Source organism: Camelus ferus, chromosome 21 (genome assembly GCF_009834535.1).
Source record: "Camelus ferus isolate YT-003-E chromosome 21, BCGSAC_Cfer_1.0, whole genome shotgun sequence".
NCBI lineage: Eukaryota > Metazoa > Chordata > Mammalia > Artiodactyla > Camelidae > Camelus > Camelus ferus.
The window spans coordinates 10,000,777-10,022,727 of NC_045716.1; the positions used below are offsets into that span (position 1 = coordinate 10,000,777).

The window sequence follows — 21,951 nt, forward strand, 5'->3', positions numbered from 1 at the left end:
TACATGGCCACTATTCTCTCTACAATCCTCATTTCTAATAGTTTTTAATTATAAGGCTAGGGTTTCTTTAGAAACCCTTTAACTAGTTAAAGCATTAAAAAGAGAGCTCTAGTTTTTAGTTCTCTGAACAGGCACTATTTTTCTCCTTACTATAGGACTAAGGATATTACCACATTCCAAATATAAGTAATAAGAATAAACATATAAATATCTCAGACTTAGGTTAATTTCAGAATTAACTGAGTAACTCCTCAGATTATACCAAGGAAAATTACAAACCTCCACCAAAAATTGTCGTAGTATTTTTGAAATTACTCTTATTCCCAATGTTTTGGGGAAACTTTAGAAAGCAGTTACATAAATTACAATGTCAACTTTATTTAAGGTACCTTTTTCTGGAATTGAACATCTTCATTTTCTAGTGCGCAATTATCATCTTGAGAGTAGTAAGATGAAGCTGAAGAACTCTCTTTACAACAAACATGCCAACTGGGAAGCCTGTAAAACATCACCATCACCATCACCACACACACACACACACAAAAAGCGAAAGTTGTTAAGCTAACATATTCCATACTACGGACTAGAATATGAGGCAAAAAACAGATGGTTCCTACCCTAATGCCCTTTACGAACTTAACAATTAAATGATGAGATATATATACAGAAGACAAAGATTTTTTATTTAATGCCCTAAAAAATATATAAAGTGTTACCAACACTCCAAGTAAGGCATTATGAATTTCATGAAGGTAAAATAGAAAAACTTCACAAAAGGACTATCTGATAATTATCACAGAAGCAACAAAGAAAGTTGTCAAAGAGCTAACTTCGTTAGAAAGCACCAGATGACAATAATATTTTACATACTACCAAATATTTAAGAACAGCTAACTCTAAACCTACCTAAACTATTTCAAAGTATAAAAGTAAAGCTTCCAGATTATTTTTTATAGGAAACATAACAGTGATTACAAAAATTAACAGAAATAGCACATACAAATACTATAGGTTAATATTTATGAAATCAGACATAAAACTTGTAAAGAAAACATTAAACAAAACTTTAATAAATAAAATAAACTTTTTCTGTTAAGTTTCTAGTAACATACCAAAGATATAACATAGCCACTGTTATGATCAAGAGTTTAGCTCTGATATTCAAAAATGGTTCAATATAATAAAATCTATTTATTTAGTTTGCCATACAAAAATATCAAGGAAAAAATCTTATGACTATCTCCATAATCACTGAAAGACATCTGATAAACTTACATAAACACCAAAATTTTTTAAGTCCATGAAATAGTAATGGGTAGAGTTTAACATGGGAAACATACATGCATAGTACACAAGCCTAAAGCCAGCATCATACTCGGTGAAGAAACCAAAAAATACCCCTATTTAGATCTGAAACAAGACAAGAACATCCATTATTACCAATATTACATAATATGAGGATAAAAATGTGTAAAAATGGAATAGGAGACAGTAAAATTATTAATCGCAGATGAGTTTACATAAGTAGAAAACTAAAACACCTATTCAAAGAAGTCAAGTATAAAATTATACTCATAGGTATAAAATTAAGAAACAAATCAACAGACTACTCAAATCATCACTACCAATTATAAGGTCTAATAGAAGTCCCCATTTATAACAGCAACAATAAAATACTAAATATAAACTTAGCAAGAAGTGTTCTATACATATACAAGTACATGTTCTACGTTAATAGAACTGTTTGGAAGTGACAATATTTGACAATTCCTTAACTTGAAAAAAATTCAGTTTTACACAGTTCTAGATAATATAAATGAAAGATTTGAAAACCACTACTGAAGTGGCAAACAAGGAGACTTTAAAAATTAGAATGACTTTAAAGTCTATATAAAGAATAAGAAGAGTGAAGATTGTAATGTGAAGGAACTAGACAACTATGAAACCACAATAATTACAACAATATGGTAGAGAGATAAGAGAGGGGAAGGGATGACTGGAAAGAGAATTCCTAGGATAGCTGTACACAAAGACCAGAGGGCAATCATATTAAACTGGAGGTTATCAGAAGCTCTGGAAAAGTCTTCTTTGGGAGGATGAAATTGATAGCACAACTGATGAGTCTTTGAAAATCTCAAGTACAGATTTATAACTGGAAGATAATTTATAATTAAATAGAAAAACAAGTAAATATAACAAAATGAATCAAATAGAAAAAGGAAAAGTAGAACAGAAAAGGAAAAGGAATCATGTTTCATTACATGGCTCAGCTGTGAATATCATCTGTAGTATAATATAAACACTATATACTGATCTAACCCAAATTATGACAAAACTATATTATTACCAACATGTGGTTTAGAGAATCTGATCATCTGCAGTAAAATAACCTAAACTTGACATTAAAGCAATTATTTTAGAGACAAACAGGTAAATATAAAATTCATCAGCTAAGAGATGAGAGGTTTCCTTGAAAAAGAAAAATGGGAAAGAGGGAGGAGAGAAAGGCTTCTTTATAAAAACAAACAAAAAATTCCTTTTAGAGCTGACTTTTTGATATGAATGCATATTTTGATAAAAATTAAAACTAAAGTAATAATAATATTAATAGATACATAGACAGTATGCTATGCTACCATATGTGTACTAAAGGTATCTGTATGTGCATAAATTTCTCTGGAAGAATTAAAAAGGAAAAAAAAAAGCACCACATTGTTTACCTCCAGGGAAGAAAACTGGGTGGCTGGGTGACAGGACAATAGATGGATATTTTTCACTCTAGAATCCTCTATGTCTTTTGAATTTTGAACCACAGGAATATGTTGCCTATTCAAAATTTGATATAGATACAGCATTATTTATTAAACATTTCTTTTTTTGCAGACTTTTGCATTGTTTCTCAGCTGTGTGTGTGTGTGTGTGTATGCGCACACATGTGTGTGAGGGATATATACACAAATTTGGGACAGCAAAAAATTTCAGATATTCAAAACTGTAGACTTTGGAATTTTGGTGGTTATGCTCTTTTATTTTCTTTATTCCTCTCTATGCTTTCTGAATTTCTACTATGAGCACATATTAGTTTTATCATCAAGAATTCTGCATGTGTATGTATGTGCATGTGTGTGTAAGCCCTAATATTCAGTTAGCGTGAAGATGGCCAAAAGACAGTAAATCTCATGATCCTTATTTTTACTATCACATAATCAAATCCCATTAACCAAAGTTCTGAGTTTTTGATGAAATTAGTACTTGAATCAGTGGACTCAGTAGACTGCTCTCCCAAGTGAGTGGGCATCATCCAATCCTCCGAAGGCCTAAATTGAACAAAAATCTGAAGAAGAAAGAATTTTCCCTTTTTCCTTCTGTCTCACTATTTGAGCTGAAACATCTCATCTTCTCCTGCCCTTTGACTAGGATTTGTATCTTCAACTCCACTGGTTAAAAGGACTTCAGACTTGGCCTGAATTAGACCACTGGCTTTCCCTGGTTTCCAGCTTTCAGACAGCAGACTATGGGACTTCAAACTTTCCATAATTGTGTGATCCAGTGCCTCATTTTATATATATATCTTATTGGTTCTGTTTTTCTGAAGAACCCTAATACACTTACCATTAATATGCAATACATTCTTTACTTATCTACACTATTTCTTCTTTTAAGTATAGCTTTATTAACAGTATTGCTTAAACACCTCTAACATGAGCCCCTTTTTAAGGACAGATATTAATTAATGATGAACCTGTAAGGATAACCTTAATTTTCCTTATAATAAAAAGTCTAAAATAGATAAAAATGATCATTAACTAATAATTGTCAAGAAATTTTAAATCACCAAAGTAAAATGAAAAACCCCAAACCCACTCCAACTCTACTGAACAAGAATGAATCTCTATAATGGGGTCCTTACTTTCAACAAGTTTTACCAGGTGAATTAGATATGCATGCCCCGTCATTAAGAATCAGTGGATCACATTATAATGGCTGAGGGAACTTTGTTGCATGACTAAGTGGGTCTGATTCCATACTACTTCCAAAAACTGTACCATGAAAATTCCAAACCTGATGAAATGAGTTTCAAGACTTTTAGGAAGTTAGCACCAGAAATCAAGATAAATGGCAATCTGAGCCCCTGGCACTCTCCCTCAGTTCAGAATGAGTACTCTCTTACTTCCCACTCATAAGTTAATTCTGTGCCATGTATATCCTCTTTCAGACTTAAACTCTTTGAGAATCAATTCTGTATTCCTAGCTACTTTAAACCCTCCCTACAAAGTCAAAATTTGAAACATTAGGCGCTTAATAAATATCTGTTAAATAAATGAGGATTCTGAAGAGAACTGCTTTGTAGCACAGAGCAGAAAAGAAATTCACTTTTCATTCCTCTTCCCATCACCCCATAAACTCCACCACCCCGACCCCTCAACTCACCCACCCACCACCCCTCTCTCACACATACAAACTCAAAAAATAGAATCTGGAAACCCTTTTTTGTGAATTCCTCCCCACCAATGTGGCATGGATTCATTAGTCTTATAGAAAGGTATTAACTTTCAGAGTAGATGTAATCAAATGTCTTGTAAAAATCACATTTGAATGCCATTTAGGATTCCAACAGCTAACAACATCCTAAAGCCTGGAAAGAAAAATTATGCAGCAGAATAATCCTCTGATTAAAGAGGAAACAATAAAGAACATATGAATTATTACAGAAGACTACAGGTCAACATTAATGGGATGCAGATAAGACAATAGCAAGAAAATTAAGCCTTCTGAACATACTTGGAGTCAAACACTGAAAACAAAAGAACTAATCTTTCAACTCTAAAAGATAAGAGAATGTAAATCTAAAGACAAAAGGAAGTATGTAAGGACAGAAATCACTGAAACAGAAAACAAAACAAAAGGCAAAGAAGACTAAGAAAACCAAAAGTTGGTTCTTCGAAGAAAATATTAAAAAGGCAAACCTCCGGCAAAACTGATATAGGAGAGTTGGTGGCACAAATTAACAAAATATGTTATAAAAGCATGAAATAAACAGACAAAACAGATTTTTTAAAATTGGAATATTGCAAACCAAATATACCATATATTTGAAAATGTAGAAGAATAGATGTTTCTAGAAAAATAGCAAAATTGGCACAGAGTATACATAAGCTGACAAAGAAATTTGAGTGGATTAAACACCTTCATAGAGAAAAAGGAAATCTCAAACGTTTTCCCCCACTTTTTATTTGGAAGTAATTTCAAATTTTCAGAAGAACTGCCAACATAGTACAAAGAACATCCACCAACTCTTTACCCATGTGAACCTACTGTTAACATTATGACCCATTGGTTCCAACATTTGCCATTTGCTCATGGCAAGCACACACAGCCCTCCCTCCCTCCCTACAAAAGGTAATTTATCTCTAAAGATCTCTGTATGCATTTCCTCAGAATAAGGAAATTCTCTTACATAACCATGCTATAATCTTCAGTAAATGTTATATTGACACAATGTTGTAACCTACCATCCCTAGCAACCATTACAGCATCCCACCATCCCCACCCCAAGTACAGAACTGAGTCTAAGATCATGTCCTGCACCTGTCATGTGTCTTCAGCCTCCTTTAACCTGAAGGCCTTTATCTTATGTGGCATTGACATTTTTGAAGGACATAGTCCTTTTGTTTTTAAATAATATGGTCCTTTTTTGAGGTCTGTTTGATGTTTCATCATGACCAGATTCAGGTTATGTACTCCTGGCTGGAATCGCTCATTGTGTCTTTCTCAGGGAATTACATCCAAAAGCATATGACAGCCATCTGTTTCAGCACTTTCAATTCCACTTTTATATACTTCTTAAGAGAAATGAAAACTGTGTGGACAAAAATGTCCGCAGTAGCTTTCCTAAAAGCCAAAAACTGGACACAGCCCAGATGTTCAACAATAGGAGAATAAACAAACTGTAGTATATTCATACAATCTACTATGTCTCAAAATAAAAAGGAACAAATTACTGATGAATGAAACAAGATGGATAAACCTTGGAAACATTATACTGAGTGAAAGAAGCCAGACACAAGAATATATACTGTATAATTTCTTATAGATAAAGTTCCAGAATTAGCAAAACTAATTCATGATGACAGAGATCAAATCACTGGTTGCTCCAGGGAATTCTCTAGAAAAGAATACGAGAATGTTCTGGAGTGACAGAAATGTTCTGTATCTTGTTGGGTATGAGTTACACATATGTACACACTGTCAAAACTGATCCAACTATATAGTTAATAATATATGTGCATTTCACTGTATGTAAATTATTTCAATTAAAAAATATAAAAAGCAAAAGTCAATATTTTCCTCCCCAGCAATAACAAAATACAAAATAAACTGTTAACAGTCATAAAAATTACAAACTAATTTTAAAATTAACCTAAAAAAATCATTTATAGAGAAATAATTTTAACTAATAATGATCATAAAATGAAGAGACAAATTAAGATCTAGTATGTTCATGGATGCCAAGCTGCTGACAACAACATAAAGATAATAATTCTCCCCAAATTCATTACTTGAATATAACTCCTATCAAAATACCTGAAGGATCCCACTGTTCTAAATATGATACGGAAAAACTGGTCTAAGAATAACTGAATTAACCAAAAAAAGGCAAAGGCAAGTGGTTCACCTTGCCAGATAATTAAGATTTATTACAAAACCACTCTAATTAGTGGTATAGTACTGAGATAGCAAAAGACAGGCAACTGGAACAGAACACTCCCAAATGCATTTGTTGGCATAAAATCTCTCTTTGGAAGCAGCCTATACACAAAGGGCCCAATATATACCCGTTGAATGAATGAATGAATGACACCGGGCCTTCCTCAGGCATCTGCCACATTGTTAACTACTTAGAATTCATTTTAATGATGACCCTAGTAACTAAAACAAGTTTTTAAAAAACTGTTAAGTAAAAAAATAAAAGTAGGAAAAATGAGATTAACAGCATTATCCCATTTATGTAAATTTTAAAACATATAAACATAACATTTTGGAAGAAAACACACATGTAGGTAAATACATGAAGGGTGACTGGAAAAACATCAAGTATAACCTAGCACAAATGCCTAAAATAGGAGAGAGAGATGAGTGAAACTGATGACAGAATATAAAAAAGTAATGATGTCAAATGGAGCAAAAAAGAGGCCCCACGCAGACTGTGGCATAAACTGAGTATGATCAATCTAATCCTAAGCATCTGATGTCTCTAGAAGAAAACAGTCTTTTTTTAAAATTTGTCAAGCCCTTTAAAGTATTAATCTAACTTTTACTTTTTTTTAAACGAAGCTAAAGCTCAGAAGTTAATTGGCTAAGGTCACTCAACTTGTGATTACAAACCTAGACCTCTCTCTCCAAAGCCTATGATCTTCCTGTATTGCTACATTTCTTATTTAATGTTCTCTGGTCAACAGATAAATGAAAAGGTGAGAAAAAACACTAATTCATTTCCTCAAGAACGGATATTAGTCAAGGCTAGTTACAGCATAACTTAAAAATTTAAGAACTATGGTAAAGTAGGAACAATATTTACCTCCTGCTTTAGAAAGCAGCCACAAGAGAGAAATATGAAGCTTTGTAGTGCAGTGGCTAGGGCAAAAGGCTCATGTGTTAATCCCCCATTTATTAGTTGCAATTTCTTGGGCAAATTACAAAACCTATGTGTCTCAATATCAACACTGTAAAATGGGAAAATGAAATAATGCATGTGCAATGCTTAGCCTGGCACAGAATATGCACTCAAATCTTAGCTGTTGTTATCAGCTACTGTCCTTTTTCTTTCTCGTTTATCAAATTCCAGAGTAGTGTAAGCAGCTGTCCCTAGGAATCCTGGTTCCAGGACCCTCTGTAGATACCAAAATCCAAGGATGCTCAGTCCCTTACAGGCTGCCCTCCACATCCTCAAATTCAACCAACCTGGGATTGAAATGTGTTGAATGGGTGGAAGCATACATGTATGAGGCTACTCAAGCCTCTTCTACCTCTTTTGGCTGCCAAACAATGTGTGCAAACTCTCCACATATCTTCTAGTTCCACTCCCAAAAGCTTTTCAATCACCCCTCTCTTTTGAAAGTAAAGTCCTTTTCTCAATTTTCAAGCTTTTCAGGCTGAGGCTTTTATATGGCTGACCACTCAAATGACCTCCTTAAAACTCTTCACCTTTCACTTCAAACTAGTTTTCTCCTTCCCCATAGAGCTTTACTTTGCTTGGCACCTTTCTTTGCTCTAAGTATCTACAGAAGCTCCATGTTCAATCAAATGTTCTGTTACAGAAATGATCCCTACTATGAGAACAACTCTAGCCCAAATCTTATCTGTACTGAAGTCTGCATTTTTAAGTACCCATAAAACATCTCCACTAGGACAGTCTACTCACCTCAACCAACAGCTCTTTCTGCTTTCAAATCCTTTGCAACTCTTCCAGTTCTTTTCTAATACCTCCAATTCTTCTAGTTGCCCAAGTTAAAAATAAAATTAACTTTTCTTCTTTCCTTGAATTTTATTTCAGATTCATAATTTTAAACCCTAGAATTTACTCTCTCAACCACAGTAGGCTCCAGGAAAGCAGCTATTTTGTCTGTTTTGTCCACCAGAGTCCTGCACAGAACACAGCACACAGAAGACTTAGTAAACACCTCTTGACATTGAGATGGATGACAGAAAAGTGGTGTTGAAGACCAACAGCTAGTTAGAGGCAAACTAAAAACCAGTGCTTTTGAATCCAATGCTATTTGTGCCATATTGTATTACCAGCTTGCCAACCTATCACCAAATCAGATCATTTCCTTCTTAGAATCTCTGCTCTCAAGACGGAGAAGATGGCGGAGTAGAAGGACGCTCGCAGGTCACCCTCTCCCACAAATACACCAAGACCCACATCTACAGACCCACTCAGCCAACCAGAGCACCTGTGGAACTCCGACAGAACATCGCCCTCTACAAAAGATAAAGACGCCAAAAATCTGGTAGGAGAAAAGGAAAAAAGAAAGAACAAAAGGCAAAGCAGCGCGGGACGGGTCCCGCGGGGAGGGAGCGGCAAAGGAGGACTGGCGCTCGCTCGCTGGGTCTCCCCTCTCCATCTGAGAGGCCAGCGGGACGGAGGGGGAGCCTCCGAGGCTCCGATCTGTACAGAGCAGCCCTTGACTAACAGAACTAAGTTAAACGGGCACAGAGCGTCCCCCCGACACCCAGCCTGAGACGCGGCCGGCAGCGGCGGGCAGGGCCAGGCTGCACAAGCCGGGCGGAGGACGGAAGTGGCTGCACGGAGGCAGCCCCGGGGGAACGCAAGGGGCTGCGCGCCGTGGCTGTGGGTGCACAGGGCAGAACAACCTGGGCCCTCCATAAAACAGCAAGGTCGATGTGCTCTCGGAGGAAGGGTGCACACCCCCATCTCTTAAAACCCGCGGAAAGTTTTCGGGGGAAGAGAGGCGGGGCTCAGGCACAGCCGCCATATCCTCCGGCGCTTAGCACCCAGGCGGGGGCGGGGGCGAAACCTGCATCCGCACCGAAGGGCTTAGCAGCCTCAAAGGCCAGACTGAGACTGGCCTGCAGCCCAGGGCAGATAGGATCCTTCCGTCCTTGTCCCTCAGAGAACTTGCTCCACAAAGACAACCAAGGAGCTGGGTTCTGGCTCGGAGCAGGGACAGGGCTGTCCCTCGGTCTTCCCCGAGCCCACCTGCGGAGCGCCGACCAGGGCGGAGCGCGCAGCCGCACAGAGAGCGGAGCTACCAGCGGCGCAGGTAGAGGGAGAGCGGCCCCCCCCCCCCGCCTTTCGGGCAGGAACACAGCCCCTGACCGAGGTGCTGGGAGGGGGCACGACCCGCCCTCCTACCTGGCCAGTCTGCAACATCTGACTGCGGCATCCGGAGGGGCAGCTACCCGCCCGCCCACAGCAGAGAGCTGCACCTGACCCAGTGTTAGGAGGAGGCGCGATCTGCTTGCCGACAGGTGCTGGGAGCAGCACAGAAGAGGGCGCCAACGGAGGGCCTCTGAAAACAGCAAGCTGAGCTTCCAAAACAGGACGAAGACAGAAAGACTTCACATTAAAAGCACACAGACTCCAGGAGAACACTGACAACCCCCCGCCCCCTTTTTTTAAAATCTGTTTTTACCTGTTCTATTTTCTATTACTCTCTTAATCTTTACTTCTTAATTCATTTCTATTTCTCTTGGGTTTGGATGTCCTGCTATTGATTAGACACAGGTTTCAAATACATCTATGCATCTCCCCCCCCCCTTTTTTGTAAAGGTTTTAAAAGGACGTCTCAACCCGATTAATACTCTGCTTCAACTCACTCTTCTATTATTCATTATACACTGTTTTCAAACCCTCTTTCTCCCTTCTTTTAAAATTCTTTCTATTTTTTTTTCTTTTTTTCCTAAGTTCTATTCCTAAATAGGGATTAGATAGATAAAATCCTTAAGGACCAAAATAAACAACTGATACTCCATAAACCACAGTGCCAAAGAGGTATGAGCAAGATGAAGAAGCAGAAAAACCTTTCCCAATTAAAAGAACAAGAGAAATCCCCTGAAAGAAAGATCAACGAAATAGACATCGATAGCCTACTAGATCAAGATTTCAAAAAAGGAGTGATCAAATTGCTGAAGGAATTAAAAGAGATAGTGTTCAGAGATATAAAATATGTCAAAAATGAAATTGAAGCTATAAAGAAGAGCCAAGTAGAATGGGTAAACTCATTGACAGAGATGAGGAATGATCTAATAGCTGTGCAAAGCCGACTAGATAATGCAGAGGAACGAATTAGTGATCTAGAAGACAGGGCAATAGAAAGCACCCATTCAGAAGAACTACAAGAGAAGCAAATAAAAAATAATGAAAATAGCATAAGGGACCTATGGGATAATATAAAGCGTCCCAATCTTCGCATAATAGGGGTCCCAGAAGGAGAAGAAAGATCAAAGGGGATTGAAAAGGTTTTTGAAGAAATCATGACTGAAAACTTCCCAAACTTAAAGAAGGAATCAGATATCCAAGTACAGGAAGCTCAGAGGGTCCCAAACAGGAAGAACCCAAATAGACCCACACCAAGACATATCATAATCAAGATGGCCAGAGTCAAGGATAAAGAAATGATTCTAAAGGCAGCAAGAGAAAAGCAAAGAGTAAGTTACAAGGGAACCCCCATAAGGCTCTCAGCTGATTTCTCTACACAAACACTACAGGCCAGAAGGGAGTGGCAAGATATATTCAAAGCCCTGAATGAAAAAAAAGATGCAGCCTAGGATCCTTTATCCAGCAAGGTTATCCTTGAGGATAGAAGGAGAAATAAAGAGTTTCACAGACAAAAAGAAGCTGCAGGAGTTTAGCAACACTAAACCCATGCTAAAAGAAGTATTGAAAGGGCTATTCTAAATAGAAAAGCAGCAGGATGCTACAGAAATGAGAAACACACAACTGGAAAGGTGATAACTCATGAATTACAAATAAAGTAAACATGAAATTATAAAAGAAGACATACAAATCACTGAGAGTGGGAGAGGGAGGCAGGGAAATATAGAATATTTTTTTTCTTTCTTTTTTAAATTTTTTTAACAGTAGGATGGGTTTGAGATCATGTTACTATCAGTTTAATAAAAACAGTTATAGTAATGGGTTGATAGATTTACAAAAAAGGGTAACCACAAGCCAAAAATTTACAAAGGAGTCACAAAAATTAAATAAAATCCATGATAATACAAAGGAAAATTACCAAACCACAAAAGGAAGAAGAAAGGAACAAAGAGGATATACCAATTCAACTGCAAAGATAAGTTCAAAATGGCAATAAACACACATCTATCATTAATTACTGTAAATGTTAATGGACTAAATGCTCCAGTCAAAAGACACAGAGTGGCAGACTGGATAATAAAGCAAGAACCTTCAATATGCTGCATACAAGAGACCCACTTTAGGGAGAAGGACACATATAGATTGAGAGTGAAAGGATGGAAAAGGATATTCCATGCAAATGGAAAAGCCAAAAAAGCAGGTGTTGCAGTACTGATTTCAGACAAAATAGACTTTAAAACAAAGGCCATAAAGAAAGATAAAGAAGGACATTTTATAATGATTAAAGGAGTGATACAAGATGAGGATATTACACTCGTTAATATATATGCACCCAATATAGAAGCACCTAAGTACATACAAGAATTACTAACAGAGATAAAGGGGGATATTGATGGGAATACAATCATAGTTGAGATTTTAACACTGCATTAACATCACTAGACAGATCTTCCAGACAGAAAATAAACAAGGCAACAGAGAAATTAAATACTACAATAGAAAAACTAGATTTGGTGGATATTTTCAGAGCATTACACCCCCCAAAAATAGGATATACATTCTTTTCAAGTGCACATGGAACATTTTCCAGGATCGATCATGTACTTGGGCACAAAAGAAACCTCAACAATTTTAAGAAGATAGAAATTATCTCAAGCATCTTTACTGACCACAATGCCATGAAACTGGAAATCAACAACAGAGAAACACAGGAGAAAAAAAAGGAAAGCATGGAGATTAAACAATATGTTATTGAAAAAACAATGGATCAATGAGGAAATCAAAGCTGAAATTAAAAAATACCTTGAGACAAATGATAATGAAAGCACAACCACTCAAAACCTATGGGACACAGCAAAGGCAGTGCTAAGAGGGAAGTTTATAGCGATACAGGCCTTCCTCAAAAAAGAAGAACAATCTCAAATAAACAATTTAACCCACCACCTGAATGAATTAGAAAAAGAAGAACAAAAAGCCCCAAAAAGCAGCAGAAGGAAGGAAATAATAAAGATCAGAGAGGAATTAAATACGATAGAGATTAACAAGACCATAGAAAAAAATCAACCAAACCAAAAGCTGGTTTTTTGAAAAAGTAAATAAAATCGACAAACCTCTGGCCAAACTCACAAAGAAGAAAAAAGAGAGAGCACAAATTAGCAAAATAAGAAAGGAAAATGGAGAAATTACAACAAACAAAATAGAAATACAGAATATCATACGAGAATATTATGAAAAACTATATGGAACCAAACTGGATAACCTAGAGGAGATGGACAAGTTTCTGGAAACATACTGTCCACCAAAACTGAATCAAGAAGAATCTGAACACTTGAACAATCCGATCACTAGAAAGGAAATAGAATAGCAATTAAAAACCTCCCTACAAATAAAAGTCCAGGACCGGACGGCTTCACCGGGGAATTCTACCAAACATACAAAGAAGAACTCATACCAGTCCTTCTCAAACTCTTCCAGACGACTGAAAAGGAGGGAATACTCCCAAACTCATTCTATGAAGCCATCATCACCCTGATACCAAAACCAGGCAAAGACACTACAAAAAAAGAGAATTATAGGCCAATATCACTGATGAACATAGACGCCAAAATCCTCACCAAAATTTTAGCAAATAGAATCCAACAACACATAAAAAAGATTATACATCATGACCAAGTGGGGTTCATCCCAGGGACACAAGGCTGGTTCAACATACGCAAATCAATCAGTGTAATACATCACATTAACAAGAGAAAGGACAAAAACCACATGATCATCTCAATCGATGCAGAAAAAGCATTTGATAAAATTCAACACCCATTTATGATAAAAACTCTCGCCAAAGTGGGTATAGAGGGAACATATCTCAACATAATAAAAGCTATATATGACAAACCTACAGCCAGCATAGTACTCAACGGTGAAAAACTCAAAAGCTTCCCACTAAAATCTGGGACAAGACAAGGATGCCCACTATCACCACTCCCATTCAACATAGTCCTGGAAGTCCTAGCCACAGCAGTCAGGCAAGAGAAAGAAATAAAAGGGATCCAAATTGGAAAAGAAGAGGTAAAAGTGTCATTATATGCTGATGACATGTTACTATATATAGAAAACCCTAAAAGGTCCACACAAAAGCTACTAGAGCTGATTGAAGAATTCAGCAAGGTAGCAGGTTACAAAATTAACGTTCAAAAATCAGTTGCATTTCTTTACACTAACGATAAATCAACAGAAAAAGAAAGTAAAGAAACAATCCCCTTTAAAATAGCACCCAAAGTAATAAAATATCTGGGAATAAATCTAACCAAGGAGGTGAAAGAATTATACACAGAAAACTATAAACCATTGATGAAGGAAATTAAAGAAGACTTTAAAAAATGGAAAGATATTCCATGCTCTTGGATTGGAAGAATCAATATTGTTAAAATGGTCACACTGCCCAAGGCAATCTACAGATTTAATGCAATCCCTATCCAATTACCCAGGACATATTTCACAGAACTAGAAAAAATCATAATAAAATTCATATGGAACCATCAAAGACCTAGAATTGCCAAAGCATTACTGAAGAGAAAGAAAGAGGCTGGAGAAATAACTCTCCCAGACTTCAGACAATACTATAGAGCTACAGTCATCAAGACAGCATGGTATTGGTACCAAAACAGACATATAGACCAATGGAACAGAATAGAGAGCCCAGAAATGAACCCACAAACTTTTGGTCAACTCATCTTTGACAAAGGAGGCAAGAATATACATTGGAATAAAGACAGTCTCTTCAGCAAATGGTGTTGGGAAAACTGGACAGCAGCATGGAAAACAATGAAGCTAGAACACTCCCTTACACCATATACAAAAATCAACTCAAAATGGATTAAAGACTTAAACATAAGACAAGATACAATAAACCTCCTAGAGGAAAACATAGGCAAAACATTATCTGACATACATTTCAAAAATTTTCTCCTAGAAGAAATAAAAGCAAGAATAAACAAATGGGACCTAATGAAACTTACAAGCTTCTGCACAGCAAAGGAAACCAGAAATAAAACAAGAAGAAAACCTACGGAATGGGAGAAAATCTTTGCAAGTGAAACCGACAAAGGCTTGATCTCCAGAATATATAAGCAGCTCATACGACTCAATAAGAAAAAAATAAACAACCCAATCCAAAAATGGGCAGAAGACCTAAACAAGCAATTCTCCAAGGAAGACATACAAATGATCAAAAAGCACATGAAAAAATGCTCAATATCACTCATCATCAGAGAAATGCAAATCAAAACTACAATGAGGTATCACCTCACACCAGTCAGAATGGCCGTCATTCAAAAATCCACAAATGACAAATGCTGGAGAGGCTGTGGAGAAAGGGGAACCCTCCTACACTGCTGGTGGGAATGCAGTTTGGTGCAGCCACTATGGAAAACAGTGTGGAGATTCCTCAAAAGACTAGGAATAGACTTACCATATGACCCAGGAATCCCACTCCTGGGCTTGTATCCAGAAGGAAATCTACTTCAGGATGACACCTGCACCCCAATGTTCATAGCAGCACTATTTACAATAGCCAAAACATGGAAACAGCCTAAATGTCCATCAACAGGTGACTGGATAAAGAAGAGGTGGTATATTTATACAATGGAATACTACTCAGCCATAAAAACCGACAACATAATGCCATTTGCAGCAACATGGATGCTCCTGGAGAATGTCATTCTAAGTGAAGTAAGCCAGAAAGAGAAAGAAAAATACCATATGAGATCGCTCATATGTGGAATCTAAAAAACAAAAACAAAAACAAAAACAAACAAAAACAAAGCGTAAATAAAGGACAGAAATAGACTCACAGACAGAGAATACAGACTTGTGGTTACCAGCGGGGTGGAGGGTGGGAAGGGATAGACTGGGATTTCAAAACTGTAGAATAGACTACACTGTATAGCACAGGGAAATATACACAAAATGTTACGATAACTCACAGAGAAAAAAATGTGACAATGAGTGTGTATATGTCCATGAATGACTGAAAAATTGTGCTGAACACTGGAATTTGACACAACATTGTAAAATGATTATAAATCAATAAAAAATGTTAAAAAAAAAAAGAAATGGAAACATAAAAAAATAAATAAATAAATGGCCAAAAAAAAAAGAATCTCTGCTCTCTGCACCCTCTTCATTTTTACCACCAAGTTAAGCCCTTGTTATGACAAGCTGCATTACTCCAATTGCTTTTTATTTAGTATTTTTCCCTGCAGTCTTTCTCCTCTGAGATGTAGCTAGCACAATAATGTCAAAATAACATTCTCCAAATACCACTTTTGCTGGATTCTTACTGGCTAACTCCCTGTTCAGTTTGCAAAACCCATCACAATCTCCAAAATAAAGTCAGCCCTCTTTATCCACAGGTTCCACATCCAAGCATACGGAGGGTTTGAGTGTACTACGCCGCTTTACATAAGTGCCTGCTCGGGGGTCCTGAAATCAAGCCCCCACAGATACTCAGGGCCAACTTCAGCTTTTATTTTCTCCTCAGGCTTGTCTGCTTGCTATCACTCCCGCCCATATCAAGTACATTGTCTCTTTTACTCATAACTCTTTCTTTTACTCATAACTCTTTCTCTTTGACAATTAAATACTATCTGCCCACTACAGGCAGGCAGACACGCAAACACACACATACACACACACGCGCGCATTCACACGCACATACACACAAACTAGGAAAAGGCCATTATTCATATTAACAGCACCAGTATACCTTATTTCAGTTCATGAAGCACCTGTATTCCATAGAAGCAAAGTCTGTGGACCATTTGTCATTTCCCTTAAGCCCAAGTCTTCCCTGACAACTCCAATCCAGTTTTTCCCTTCTTTAAGCACCTACTAAACAATTCAGCTTTTCATATTATTCACTAATGTTCAAATCAGATATCTTAGAATGTTAAAGTACAAAAAAAACCTCTCAGAATTCATTTCATTTGGTAGTAATGACTGTATTGAACAAGAGAATATCCCAAACTTACTCAGAATCTTCAATGTAAGAGCCCTAGGTATGTATTTTTTTTAAAGCTTCAGAATAATTCTAATATTCATTCCTTGTTGAGCCAGTCAAGTCAGCCCTATTTTTAGATACGAAAATTGACACAAAGAAAAGGAAGAGAAACTTGCCTAAGGCCATTTACCAGCCTACAAGCAGCATAGGGTTAGGGTTGTGGTCAAGACTACAGGCTCAGCCTCAGCCTACTTAAAATTCTGGCTCACTGCTTACTGAGACCTTAGGCAAGATGGTTAACTTCTTTGTGACTTTCTTCATCTTTAATATGGTATCTATATCAAAAGAGTTTAATAAGGATAAAAAAGTGTACATAAAGCACTTAGAACAGAAAGAACGCCCAGTAACTGTTCACCGTTAATATTGAAAAGAAAGCGTTACTATCAAGCTCTACCTTAGTTTTATGCCCTTTCCACTACACTAGTACTTATCTGTATTTTGACAAACAGCTTCTATACTCCTGAGGGCAGAGCTCAAGTCTCCTGCTGCTTCAGCAATCCCCACCACACCAAATACATTGTTTGTAGCCAAATAATATTTTGAACAAACGTATAGATTCCAATTTCTGAATTCTGATACCTCAGCCTAGAATCCAACTTCTACCAAAGTACCCATGAATGGATAACAAGAACTTCTGTAAGAGAGCTTACTATGCACAAAGCATTGTTTTTAAACACTTTACATGTGTTCTCCTGTTATCGATTTCAAATACTTCGTAACAAGAAATACAAACTGAGGTTAGTACTTATGAGCCATGTTAATGCTACGAAACATATTCTAACAAAGCTAGGTGTTACTTTTACGTCTTTTACATAAAATATAAAATAACTTTATCTACTGATTCATTACAAAAACAAAGTCCTAAAATAAAAATCAAACTTCCTTTCAAAAATAATCTGTAGATGAGATTTGAAGCATTTCGATGGGGAGAGGGTGGAGGGGCTGGGGGAGAAGATACATTTGTGAGATTTCTGGTCAAGATGGCGCGGTGGTAGGACCACGAGCTCACCGCTCCTCGCAACTACAACAAAACCACAACTGCCTGCTAAATAACCATTGAGAAAGACTGGAATGTAGCAAAAAGATCTTCTTCAACTGCAAACATAAAGAGGGAACCACAGCAGAACGGTAGGGGGCGCTCATATAATTAGGGCTCCATACCCTCTCGGTGGGTGACCCACAAGCTGAAGGATAATTAAGTCACAGAGGCCTTCCCAAAGGAGTGAGAGTTCTAAGCCCCATATCAGGCTCCCCAGCCCGGGGTTCTGGCATTGGGAGGAGGAGGAGGCCTCAGAACATTTGGTTTTGAAGGCCAGCAGGGCTTGGCTCCAGGAACCCCATGGGACTGAAGGAAACAGAGACTTCATTCTCTTGGGAAGTGTACACAGAATCTTGAGTGCACCAGGTCCAAGGGCAGAGGCAGTGATTTCATGGGAACCTGGGCCAGACCTGCCTGCTGGTTTTGGAAGGTCTCCTGGGGACGTAGGGGATAGCTGCAGCTCACCCAGGGGACATAAAAGCTGGTGGCGAACATTCCGGCTGTGTTCATCTACATGAGCTTTCATGGAGGCTGACATCTTGATAGGATCATTAGCACCAAGACCTAGCTCTACCCAACAGCCTACAAGGAAGCCTCAGGCCAAACAACATACTGGATGGGAACACAGCCCAACCCATCAGCAGAATTCTTAAGCCACAAACATCTCTAGACACAGCCCTACCCACCAGAGGTCCAGGACCATGTTTCACCCAGTAGTGGGCAGGCACCTCCTGCCAGGAAACCAGACTCACCTACCTGGGGCAGACATCAGAAATAAGAAAACAACAACCCCAAAACTTGTGGAAGGAATCCATAAGCAAGGGCAGACTCTACATTAGGACCCTGGCCCTTGGGTACAAGAGAGGAGTGTACTGCTGGGACACATAGGACCTCTCCCACAGAGGGCCACCACTCCAAGGTCGAGAAACATTTAACTTATCTAAAGATACAAATAGAAAGACAGGCAATATGAGGCACTAACTTACCTAAAAATACAAATAGAAAGACAGACAATATGAGGTGGCAGAGGAATATCTCCCAGGCCAAGGCACAATATAAAATCCCAGAAGAAGAAATAAGCGATGAGGAGATAGGCAATTTATCTGAGAAAGAGTTTAAAGTGATGATGGAAAAGATTTCAGAGAACTCAAGAGGAGTATAGATGCACAGAGTGAAGTTTCTAGCAAAGAGTTGGGCAATATAAAGAATACTCAGAGTTGAATAAAATCACTGAAATGAATAACACACCTTAAGAACAAAGAATAGACTAAATGAGACAGAAGAATAGATCAATTAGCTAGAAGACAGATTAGTGGAAATCACTACTGCAGAACAGAAAAAAGAAAAAAAGAATGAAAAGAAATGAGGATCCTTTAAGAAAACTCAGGCTCCCAGAAAAAGAAGAGAGAAAGGACTTGAGAAAGTTTTTGGAGAGAGAATAACCAAAAACTTCCCCAACTTGGGAAAGGAAAAAGTCACCCAAGTCCAAGAAGCACAGAGATCAACTGAAGAGGAACACATTGAGGCATATAGTAATCAAATTGACAAAAATTAAGGATAAGGATAAAATATTAAAATTAGCAAGAGAAAAGCAACAAATAACATACAAAGGGACTCCCATAAGGTTATCAGCTGATTTTTCAGCAGGAACTCTACAGGCTGGAAGGGAGTGGCATGATATATTTTAAGTGATGAAAGGGAAAAATTTACAACCAATAATACTCTATTCAGCAAGACTCTAGCTCAGATTTGCTGGAAAAATCAAAAGCTTCACAAATAAACAAAAGCTAAAAGATTTCAGCACCACCAAACCAACTTTACAACAAATGTTAAAGGAACTTCTCTAGTCATCAAACCATAAGAAAAGACAACAAAAAGAAGAGGGGGGGAAAAACTTACAAAAGACTGCTTTAGCAGTTTGGGGTCTTTTAGGGTCCCATATAAATTTTGAAATTGTTTGTTCTAATTCTGCGAAGAATATCGTGAATATTTTGACAGGGGTTGTGCTGGATCTATAGATTGTTTTGGGTAGTACAGCCATTTTGATAATGTTGATTCTTCCAATCCAGGAGCACAAGATAGCTTTCCATTTCTTTGTATCATCTTCAATTTCCTTCATCAATGTTTTACAGTTTTCAGAGTATAGGTAACCTCCTTGGTTAAATTTATTTCTGGGTATTTTGTTCTTTTTGATGCAATGGAAATGTGTATATCAGTTATAAAATTCTGGTTTTTTGAAGTGAAAAAAAAAAAAGTGAACGAAGGGCCGCAAATGGCAAAATATCTTTTTATGAGTGAGTTGTATTCCATTACATATATATGCTGCATCTACTTTATCCATTTATCTATTGATGTGCACTTAGGATGCTTCCATATCTTGGCAATTATAAATAATGTTGCTGTTAATAGTGAGGTCTATGTATCTTTTTAAATTAATTTTTATTTTGTGATTGGCTTTATTCCTTTGGTAACTATGTAAGTTTAAAAAGCTAAAGCTCTAAAAGTTCTCAGAAACATATATTTACATATACGTAAATATAAAAAAGTGCAGAATATTGTGTATATGCATTTACATGCAATATATTGTATATGTGCAGTCAAACTAACAATTCTACCTAATAAAACTGAAAAATGAAAAAAAAATCTGTATTTATGAAACAAGTTCATCCCAAGGGATTGACATTCTTAAACTGGAAATACTCAAAAGCAATTTCTGTTCCCTTGAGACATGTACAATTTTTCTTTTTGAAAATATTTTAAAACATGGCCTTGAAAACAAAACAGATAACATACACCTGGCACTGAAGTACAATCTGCAACACGTACATATTATGTTTCAAACAAAGGTTATTTTGGTTTTTCCCAGTTATGTATAAACTACCAAACAAAAGTATTTCAAACATGTAAGCGTTTCTATTTAAGATGGCTTGAGAGAACAATAAAGCACTTAAATTTTTAATAAATTTCTCTTTCCTTTCATTACAAAGCACTAGATATTAGCTATACATATTGACCCATTTCTCTACTCAGATTATTGAGAAAAGTTAAGGAATACTTTAGAAGTTCATGAACAGTTGAAAAATGAAATAACCATTGCCCAAAGGTAAGTTCGTGCTGGGATCTTTTGTTTTTTCCCCTTGTGTGCCAACTCTACTACTTGCATCCATTCCAGTACATCCTCCAATGTTTAATAATCTAAAGAGGTTATTATGAAACACATCCAGCTCTTTAAAAAATAATTCCAGAAGATATTATAAATAAATTATTCATCATTTTTTATTGGACACAGTGCTTAAGTTTTACACAAAGACTTCATACACCTTCTTTCATAGACTTTTTCCTATTTAAGCAATCTGGCTTCATCCAACTCGTCTGAAAGGATCTGACACTGTTTTTAACAACACAACACCTCTTATAAGCACCAGATACTTTTTTTTGGAACGTATATCCCAGTGCAAAAATTAACTTTTCTTCCCAAAGTTTTTCACATAAAATTCTATAAGAAATACTACTTTATTTTTTTCTACTGACATCCAACATTGTATTACTCTCAAGTGTACAATATGATTCAATATTTTTATTTATTGTGATATGATCATGAAAGTTTGATTAACATCCATAATCACAAAGAGTACAAGCTTTTTATCTTGTGAAAAAAAAGTTTTAAGAACTACTCTCTTAGCAATTTTCAAATACACAATATTATTACGTATAGTCACCATGTTGAACATTACCTCCCCAGGACAAGACAGGCTTTTTTTTTTTAACATCATCAAATGATTTGGAGGAGGGGGTTACTTTATTATTTTGTTTATTTTGAGTATTTATGATTTTAATCAGAAAAGAAATAGATTTAGAGACTTTAAAAAGTTACAGAAACAAACTACAGAAAAAAATCTCCAGATGAAAGATAAAGTTGGGATTTTCAAGGATACTTGTAATCATTATCTTAAACATTTTTTTTAAAATACTGCTTATGAAGATATAAACAAAAAAAAATTCTAGTTTCTTATT

General features: G+C 36.8%; 1 protein-coding gene across 2 annotated transcripts in view; it reads right to left on the minus strand.

Moving 5' to 3' along the window:
• SUCO (SUN domain containing ossification factor) overlaps positions 1-21,951 on the minus strand; it is an 84,274-nt gene that overhangs the window by 56,385 nt on the left and 5,938 nt on the right. For both annotated transcript variants that reach the window (XR_004313875.1, XM_032463721.1), the window contains one exon: positions 390-498. Coding sequence is in view for 1 of the 2 variants with exons in the window: in XM_032463721.1 (XP_032319612.1) it covers positions 390-498 (109 nt within the window). In the remaining variant the exon portion in view is untranslated. The remainder of the gene's footprint in view (positions 1-389; positions 499-21,951) is intronic.